At 36.3% G+C, this 10,870-nt stretch overlaps 1 protein-coding gene across 1 annotated transcript; it reads left to right on the top strand.

The window, feature by feature from the left end:
• The first annotated feature begins 8,145 nt into the window (after nt 1–8,145).
• Nucleotides 8,146–9,468, top strand: LOC149266838 (uncharacterized). The gene has a single exon (XM_089409298.1). The coding sequence runs from the start codon at nt 8,146–8,148 to the stop codon at nt 9,466–9,468; it is 1,323 nt and encodes a 440-aa protein (XP_089265424.1).
• The last annotated feature ends 1,402 nt before the right edge of the window (nt 9,469–10,870 follow it).

Here is a 10,870-nt window from a genome sequence, read left to right on the forward strand (position 1 = left end):
CCTTTTTGTGGATTATTTATGGACAAATGAGGGCCACAACATTAAATAATTTCCTACAAATTTCTAGCCTAAAATTCTAGAATTAGGTTGTCTTTCTAAAGTCCTCACAAAATTTACCCACATTAACAAAAAAAATTGTCCAAATTTGAGTTCAAGAGATTAAGATATCATTGATTTAAAATTAGCTATTTAAAAAAAAATCATAATGAATGTGTGGACTACAAAGCTCATAAATTTTGACAAAGGCCTTGATTACCATTAGACTAGCACCATTAAAAAGGGGATTTTCATCATTCAATTTAATATATGGTATGTATATTTTTAATCAAAGGACCAAGAGATCAATGGCAATGCCTTTACTAGACATCAAGCCCAAGCTGAATACAGAAAATGTAGACAATCAACAAAAGAATGGTAATGCGTGGAGAACGACCTGCGCAAATGCAGGGAGCTTCTGACCACGTTTTGAGAGCATCTACCTCTTGTTGAACCATGGATGGAATCCTGTTCATGTAATGTATCCACGCCTAGTCAAATATTTGAAGATGAGTGGATTATTAAGAACAGTCATTCCAGTCCAGTGTAAGGTCCTAATGTGATTAGTCACAGAATAGTTCCCATTGACATTCTCTTCTTGGATTTCTATCCACAACAAGTACTCGTGGTCACTGACATGTAATCATAAGTGTATTGAGTACACTACATCCATTACAAGATTTTTTCTCTAACCCTCATGGATATGGAGTTGGTAAGGTCATTAAAAAGTTTCCTCAAAGATTTCTCTTAGAAACTCTAAAAGATGTAAAGAATGATTGATATGTAGGTTTTAACCCCGTACAGAAATTACCTGCATACGAATTCTAAAACATAGAAAATAAACAATGCGAGAGCATAACACATAAAATACATATACACAGATATTTCCCCTGGATCTCAAAACGGGGACTACCAGCTTGATTTTTCATTATATTCCTTTCAATGTTACAATACATATTTATACATGTCGAAGCATCCAATACCATGGACTGAAAAACCATCGCATCCAAAACCATGGACCGAAAACCATAGGTAGGTTCACCCAACCTAATATAGGGTCAAAAAAAAAAAAATTCCCAGGGCACTGCCCCAGACCCCATAGAGGGGGGCTACCCGCACCCCTCAAACCCCCTGTGACCCCCCAACTACGCAATTGGCGCAACGAAGGGGAGGCTCCACCCCCCATCTAACCCCTCGATTCACTATGTAGGTTAGTCATGGAAAGGATATAACACAACCCAACATTCTCCCACTTGTTGTTTTCTTTCCACAAGAGGCCACATGAGAGCTTAGTCATTTTTCCAGCCCTGAAACTCCCATTTTTTCTCTACACCAACAGAACTTCTCAGAGCTCACAGATTTTGTCAATGCATCTGCAATATTCTTCAAAGGGTCCACCTTTACCAACAACACCTTTTTGTCTTCTATTATATCCCTTACAAAGTGATACTGAACATCAATGTGCTTTGTCTTTGAATGATAAGCAGGGTTCTTTGCCAAGAAAATTGCACTTTGGCTATCACAGTCTATCCTTATAGCTCCTTGTACTAACCCCATACTTGAACACAATCTCTGCAACCAAACTGCTTCCTTGCTTGCGTGAGTGGCTACCATGTATTCTGCCTCTGTAGTTGATAGTGCCACTACAAATTGTTTCTTACTCATCCAACTAACTGCACCTCCAAATAGGTTAAACACAAACCCACTTGTAGATCTTCTCTTATCCAAATCTCTAGCCCATTATGTATCAACAAAGCCACGGATATCCAAAAATTTGTCCAATCCTAGTCTTCCTTGCTAGCACAAACCATAATCACTAGTGCCACGCAAATACCTGAAAACCCGCTTCACTACTATCCAATGCTCCTTCCCTGGTTTTGACTTAAACCTGCTCAATACTCCCACTACATGTGCAATGTCTGGTCTAGTACATACCATTGCATACATCAGGCTACCGACTGCACTTGCATATGGAACACAGGACATATCCTCTTCCTCTTCTTGTTTCTTAGGACATTGTTCAGCAGATATCTTTAAACCTACAGGAATCGGAACCTTCACCGGTTTACTATCTTGCATATTAAACCTATCCAGTATTGTCTCGACATACTTCCTCTGGATTAACTAGAGCTTCCTCTTTGCCCGATCTCTTTTAATTTCCATGCCCAAAATATAGTTTGCAACACCAAGATCTTTCATGTAAAATTTGGAGGACAATTGGGTCTTCAAATCCTGGATAATTTCTTTGTCATTTCCAACCAGCAACATATCATCCACATACAAGACCAGATAAATAACATGGTCACCAATTAATTTAAAATACACACAGTGATCTGCTTCGCTTCTAGTGAAGCCAAGTCCCCGTATAAATGTATCAAATTTCTGATACATCCTTGGTGACTGTTTTAACCCATACAGAGACTTCTTTAACTTCCATACCAGTTCTTTCTTACCCTTCACCAAAAAGCCTTCAGGTTTCTTCATGTAGATCTCCTCTTCCAGATCCCCATGAAGAAATGTTGTCCTCACATCCATCTATTCTACCTCAAAATCAAAAGCAGCAGCAACAGATAAAAGTAATCTAATAGAAGTTACCTTGGAAATAGGAGAAAAAATATCACCAAAATCAATTCCCGACACCTGGGAATAACATTTTTCTACCAATCGAGCTTTGTATTTCTCCGCCTTTCCTTCTGCATTTGTCTTCTTCTTGAATACCCATTTGTTGCCAATGTGTTTCCTTCCAGTCAGCAACTCCACCAGATCCCAAGCCCTCAATTTTGTGCAAAGATGCCATTTCATCAACCATGGCCTCTTTCCAGACTTTCCATCCTGTGAATCTATTGCTTCCTTCACAGTTCTGGGATCATCATCATTAATAGATAAAGCAAAATTTGAACAGAAAGCAGATGGACTATACCTTTCTAGCTGCCTTCTTTCTCAAATTGATCTTCTTACACCCGGAGTTTGTGGCTCTTCATCTTCTGATTCCTCCTCTGTTGTAGAGTCTGATTCTTCCTCCTTTAGCTCAAACTCTATCTTCTCAAGTTCCTTTGGTTGGAATTCATGTTTAATAACATCTTTCACCTCTCTAAACACCACATCTCGGTTGTACACAACCTTCATTGTTACTGGGTTCCAAAGCTTATAACCCTTTAAACCATCCTTATACCCAATAAAGATGCATTTTTCAGATTTACTATCCAACTTGGTTCGTTTCTCCTTTGGAACATGTACATATGCATCACATCCAAATACCCTCAGATGTGAAAGAGAGGGCTTCTTACCAGTCCATACCTCTTGTGGAGTCTTATCCTCCAACGCTGATGAAGGTGATTTGTTGACCAGGTAACATGTTGTCTCCACTGTTTCTGCCTAGAATTCTTGTCCTAACCCGGCACCACTGAGCATGCTTCTTGGCCTTTCCATCAACGTCTTGTTCATTCTTTCTGCAACTCCGTTTTTCTGAGGTGTATATGGAGTAGTCTTCTACCATGCTATACCACACTTTTTACAGAATTCTTCAAATTCCATGCTGCAAAACTCTCCACCGTTATCTGTCCTCAACACCTTTATCTTCTTCTCTGTCTGGTTTTCCACCAGAGCCTTAAATTCTTTAAACTTGTCAAAGACTTCAGATTTCTTCTTAAGGAAATATATCCATGTATTCCTTGAGAAGTCATCTATAAATGTTACATATTACACAGACTTACCCAGTGATGGAACCTTCACAGGTCCAAACACATCACTGTGCACAAGCTCTAATATCTCTTTCACCCTCTTACCACCAGAGGGGAAACTCACTCGGTTCTGCTTCCCATATACACAATTTTCACATAAATCAAAATCCAAAGAGCTATTACTCATACCTTCTACCATACCTTTACCATGAAGTATTTGAAGGCCCTTCTCTCCAATATGTCCAAGCCTTTGATGCCACAACATGGTCTTCTCTCCACAGACCACTAGATTTTCTGCTCCACTTTCAGGAACCACAGAATTGTTGCACCCATCAACAACCGTGCTACCTTGCAGCTTGTACATAGTTCTAATCCAAACTCCCCACATCAATACCAGTGCTCCCAAAACCATCTTGCAGGTATCCTTCTCGAACATTGTTTTTACACATGCAACATCCAACTTGCTTACAGAAATCATATTTCTGGCCAAAGCAAGAATATGCAAAACACCCAGAAGTGTTCTAACCCTTCCACCTTACAACTTCAACTTTACTTTTCCGCAACTAATGATTCTATCCTTCCTATCATTCCCTAAGAAGACATCACCACCATCGTTTTCTCATACTCGCAAAACCACTCTCTATGGGGAGTGAAGTGAAAGGATGCACCTGAGTCAATCAACCATGCCTCATGATCTATATGTGTACTTTAATAAGCCAAGTACACATCCCCACCTTCATCTAAGGTGGTTTTCACCTCTGCAAAAGGAGCATCATCAGATCCCTTTCCTTTATCAGGAACTTTAGATTTATAGTCCCTTTTGTAGTGCCCTTCCTTTCCGCATTTCCAGCACACCACCTTTATAGGTTTTCCTGGAGATTTAGATCTCCCACTCGATGACTTATTTTTGTTTCTATTCTAGGACCGTCCTTGTACAGACAAGGCATCACCATTCTGGCTCTCCATATTTTTTTGTCTCATCTCCTCCATCAGCAAGGATGAGACTATTTCATCAAACTGCAAGGCAGTTGCATTGCTACCTATTGCAATGACCAGACTATCCCACAAAACTAGTAGAGAACACAATAAACTGATGTACTTATCTTCATATGAAATTTTGATATCAACAGACGATAATTGACTTACCATAGTATTAAACGCAATCAGATGCTCTGTCACCGAGTCCCCATCTTTCATCCTCAGGTTATACAACTTTTTTTGTAGGAACAGTTTATTCACCAGAGACTTAAATTGGTACAAAGTCCCTAACTTGTCCCACAAAGCCTTCGTCGTAGCTCCCCCTGATACATTCAGCAATACTGAATCTAAGACACATAATCGTATTGTGCTCTTTGCCTTCCGATCCAACTTCTTCCATTCTTCATCAGAAACTCCCATTGGTTTAGTACCCAGATATACTGCGATCTGATCTTTATCCACCAACAGATCCTCCATCTTGAGTTTCCACAACTCAAAACTCTGACCATTAAATTTCTCTATCTCTATCTTTCCATTGTTCGCCATCTTCTTTCACCACAAGAATCAATCCCGCAGATCTCCCATTGAACAGGGTCTACCACAGGCCTGAGCGAAACCCCTCAGCAACAAAGGCGTCCCCTTGAAGCCAAAATAACTCTAATACCAAATGTAGGTTTTAACCCCATACATAAATTACCTGCATACGAATTCTAAAACACAGAAAATAAAAAATGCGAGAACATAACGCATAGAACACATATACACAGAGATTTCCCCTGGATCCCAAAACCGGGACTACTAGCTTGATTTTTCATTATATTCCTTTCAATGTTACAATACATATTTATACATGTCGAAGCATCCAATACCATGGACTGAAAAACCATCGCATCCAAAACCATGGACCGAAAACCATAGGTAGGTTTGCCCAACCTAATATAGGGTTCAAAAAAAAAATCCCAAGGCACTGCCCCAGACCCCATAGAGGGGGGCTACCCGCCCCCCTCAAACCCCCCCACTACACAATCGGCGCAACGAAGGGGGGACTACGCCCCCCTCTAACCCTCTGGTTCATTACATATGTTAATCGTGGAAAGAATATAACACAACCCAACATGATAATCTTAGGAGATGTGTATTCTTGGGTCCATATGTAGTGATATCGTGGAAAAATATACTAAAAGATGCAAACGATGATAGATAAATTTTAGGAGACCTGTATTCTTCGGTCCATTGTAGTGACATCAGGGAAAGATATATTAAAAAATGGTAATTCCTAGTACAATACCAAGGATGCTTGGACTGCTTAATATCTAGATAGTTTCCATTTTGGGGATGAAAACTATTATTTTCTTCTATTTTATGACTTTAATTCACCTTATGAAGAGAATATCATGGAGTAATATCAATGCTTGTCAAGAATATGAGTTTTAGCTTGTTTATTCCCCAGTTGTAGTGTCTAGTGTGGGTGATTTCTCTGAGATGAATGGATTTTAATATTTAGATCCACATGACCATTTAAGAAATTAGAGTATCATTTTCAACTATCTATTGAGTTCAAGTATATTGCAAGGGGAGTCAACATCCACACTTGGATATGGGATTCAAGTTTATGGTGAAACTTGGATTTCTTCAACATGGTGCCTCCTACTGGTACATGAAATTTTGGCTCATCAACTTCAACATTATGGTCAACAGATATCCATCAAACCCTAGTATATGTTATTTTACTTATTCACAAAAAGAGTTGAGAACAACACTTTTCAAAGGGGAATAAAATGTAGTATGCCTAGGAGGGTAATATAAGGTACATAGGGAGGTACCCAAGGGGGGAATATTAGAAAAATAATAGTGGCCATTTTATGTAAGGTGGACTAGGTCCACGGCCATTTGAGGCATCTCAATTGGTGATGGTTGTTAAAATGAAGTCTTATGTGTGAGGAGGTTCGAGGTTCAAATCCCCCTGATTCACCAATATTTGTCGAAGGGGCATACGTAAGCACTTAGAGGTTACAATAGTATTATGAGTATCATACAAGTACGAGACCATCCCACTTGTCAATTCCTTTGTATCATGCAAGTATGATATCCCACTTGTTATGAGTATCGTGCAAGTACGAGACCATCCCACTTGTCAATTCCTCTGTATCATGCAAGAGTATCATGCAAATACGAGACCATCCCACTTGTCAATTCCTCTTTAAATAAAATAAAAAATAAAAATAAAAGACCTAGGTCCACTATATTATAAATAAGAGTATCATGCAAGTACGAGACCATCCCACTTGTCAATTCCTCTTTAAATAAAATAAAAAATAAAAATAAAAGAACTAGGTCCACTATATTATAAATAAGACCAGGTATAAGACCAAGTATGGTAATTGGTGGTAAATAAATATAACAGAACCTCATTAAAAAGGTCGACTAGGTGGTTTGTAATTTATTTATAAGCAAAGATGGAGAAATCCTTATGTATATGTGTGGAAAAATAAATGTGTGCTTGGTGGTGAATAAATATAATAGAACTTCATTAAAGAAGATCCATTAGATAATTGGTAATTTATTTATAAATAAAGATAGGGAAATCCTTATATCTATGTGTGAATCAAGTTTGTAATTAAGTGACTTATTAAGACATTATCCCTTTTAACAAGCAAGAAAACAAGATTGGATTCAATTTATAAAAAAGATAATAAAATAGTAAATTATTTTTATCAGATTTTTTAATATTTGACATTTGATTATATATTCACATTTTGAATATGTAACTAAATATTATTTTTTATAATTAAAACATTTTAATATGTTACATTATTTTTTATGATTAAAATATTTTAATATATTATATTGGAAGATATTAATACTTTATGTTAAAAATAATTTTGAAAACAAAATAAAATATATAATAACAATTTTATATAAAATTATATAAACCCAAAAAAAACTTTATATTTAAAAATAATAAATATAAAAGAGAGATATAATTTCAGCTACACCTGAATCCATTTAACTCCTCATCATAGGCACTTACACTAAAAGGAATCATTTTTTTAAGCTGCAAGCCATTTTAAAGCAGAAAAGAATTATCTTGAGTACTAAAATACAAAAGGATGGCGCCTACCCAAACTATTTTAATCCATCCTTAGTTATTCAAAATTAAAATGAATCCACTCACTGTTTAGATACTGATAATTTAGATTTCTTATTCACCTGCAATATTCTGTAATGCAATGTCTTACTTATGGACCTTCACATTAAAGTCCATAACCACTGGATTATTGACCCTTTTGGGTTGGGTGCAGATAATAAAAGGTCAGCCAACAAAAATTCGGGGTGCGCCGCTTCAAAATGCCCTTTCCTTTCTTTGATAAATTGAATTTGTTGGTCCCTCACTACTGAATTGGAAGGTGAATTCTGTGTACTCAGAGTGAATTTTCAGAAAGCATAGAAAATGTCAAGCAGCAATGATAGATGGTTCTCCAAGAATTGTTTCCACCGCCTGCAACGCCGAGAGTTAACGGGCAAACTGCCAAATAGTTTCTGGGATTACCATTTACAAGCCTTGCACGTAGGAGAAAGATTGACACACCTTGTCATAGCAGATGACATAATATGTATTTTTTTCACCGTTGGGTTTTTCAAAGCCTATCTCATTCCCTACCGACGACGAGTGGGGGAATTCTCTCCCTTGACCGACGATGATGGGAAACGTATAATATTGAATTATCCGATGGAAATTGGATTTGTCTACTACAATTCTAATAATAATTCGATCATAATGGTTGGTTGTGATAAATTTTCTGCACGCCTCAAGATCCTAAGCGTAGAAATAGGATCTATAAAAGCAGGACAAAGTAACGAATACAGAGATATTTATCCAGAAGAAGCCAACATGAGTGTTTGGGATTTGGATATTGCAAATTGCAGGGGGCTGATTTTTAATCGAGCGCAGCGAGTGTTGAAAATTTTTGATTTGAAAGAATACAATGAGATATCCATCATACCAGTTGAAAGAAAACTAGAATGGGATTTTCAAAGCCTAGGAAATGTGTACCTACTCATCTATTTCGATGAAATGCACGTACATGCTATGAACAGAATTTCGTGCAGAATTTATTCCAAACAGACTGGAGAACTGTGCGAGAAAGTTGCTGTGTATCTCCACACTGCATATCCGCTACACTTCGCTACACTGTGTGGCGATAATAGAATATGCGTGCAGCAAATTCGACAGAGAATGCAACTGATTGCTATATCCCGTGACAACCCTGAAGTAGTGACAACAAATTTGGAAGCAATGGTGGAGCCTTACTATCTAGATAAATTGGATCGTTTCTTGTGCTACACTACAAACCGAAGGCTTCACGTGTGTAATATGCGAGGTGATATTTTGATCACCTTTCAAGACCATCCGCTGCATATGCCCCTCCTTGTTGAGCGCCACTTTTACAGGGAAAATTACATTACCAGCGGGCAGGATTTTGTTATTTCTATTTGCGGTAATGAGGAGTTTGGTACTGAAGAATCTGCTGATTGTACGATCAATATTAGCAGCATTGTAACGGGAGAATGTGTGGCAAAGATTACAAGTGAGAATGGTTCTCAAATCAGAAATGCTGCATTGTCAGATCGAATCGTATCACTTGCATACGACGAAAGAACTGGAGAAATTTTCACGGCCAATGAAAAGGGAATTTGCTGTGTGTGGTCAAAGAATTTTCCCTCTGATGATCGTCAGTTACCGGGAATTCCTGCTGAGGACATGAGAGGATAGAGAGTTCTCTATCGTTAAAAATATTTAATCTTTCCATGGTGCCATTTATATTTCATCAAACGTTACTGTTCACAGGTGCAGTTTAAGAAACAATATTGTTCTCAAGCCTCTGAACATGTCCGGGAAGCAAAGTTCAGCGAGCAAACATAATCACAGTGACTAAATCGAGGCACCTTCCTATTTTGCTAATTTTCACTTTTGATAAAAGTGAGGCCCATTTTATGAAATTGTTCCCCCACCTTACAATTCTCCTGTTTTAATCTTGGATATTTGTATGATATAAATGAAAGGAAATTCAAAGCCTGTACACATCATACTGTAAATTTGACTTGCTTTCGCAATAATATTGAAGTGCAATAAATGACTAATTTAGTTCCATCATCCAGAAATACCAAGTTCAGGTTGAATAATTTTTTCCCCATTAATTATATATTATATTTACTTTTCTCCTCAATTCAATAAAAATCTTAATAAATTTTAATAGAATATTTAAATATAAATAGCTTACATAATAAAAAGATCATTAAATTTATTTTATTTATTTTAAATTATGTTTCTTAATCAAATATTTTTTTTCCCATGTTTGCATGGGGTAGCTCAAGTGGCAGTGGTCGTGGAAATGAAGTCTCACCGAACCCGAAGTTTTGGGTTTAAATCTTGGGCTACCCTTTCCCCGTAGTGGTCTTGGGTTCAAATCTTCAACTACCCTTCCTCCGTAATGGGGTGTGTAATGGACATGAAAATCAGAGAATCTTATCAAGTTTACAAAAATATATATATTATTTATTTTTTCTTCAATACAATAAAAATCTTAATAAATTTAATAAAATATTTAAGTATAAATACTTTACCTAACTGAACATTAAATTTATTTTATCTATTTAAAATTATGTCCTTAATCAAATATGAATGCTAACATGGATTGAAATGTGCCAATTTAAAAACTATATTTACACAACTATGTAACTAAATGCGTCATTTTAAAAATTATATCTATACAACGATGAAACTAATACAAAGCTCCCTAATGAGGTTAAAGCTCATTAAGAGAGAAAATGTCACTTATCTTTTTATGAGTTTGATTCGTTGTACCTAGAGGCTTTTTATAGCACAATATAAGCTTAATATTAAGTAGATATGTGTGGCGTTAGATTGGAGAAGTTAGAAGTGAGATGTTTTATGTGTATATAAATATAAAATGTTAGATATTTTTTAAATTCAAATTTTTTTTATATTGTAAAAAAAAATATAATATACCTATCACATTAAAATACATAACATATAAATAGTACTTATAAATTAATATTCATTTTATTATATAAATTAAAATAAAGATTCCATAATTATTTTTAAATTTAATTAATTAGCGAATGAAAATTTAATATTTACAATATAACAAATA

Source organism: Pinus tabuliformis, chromosome 6 (assembly GCF_031772625.1).
Source record: "Pinus tabuliformis cultivar Carrire ecotype Pingquan chromosome 6, CPIR1, whole genome shotgun sequence".
In the NCBI taxonomy this organism is placed as follows: domain Eukaryota; kingdom Viridiplantae; phylum Streptophyta; class Pinopsida; order Pinales; family Pinaceae; genus Pinus; species Pinus tabuliformis.

Excerpts from the sequence above, each read along its gene's own strand:
- LOC149266838 (XM_089409298.1), top strand. The coding sequence starts at position 8,146 with ATGTCAAGCAGCAATGATAGATGGTTCTCCAAGAATTGTTTCCACCGC.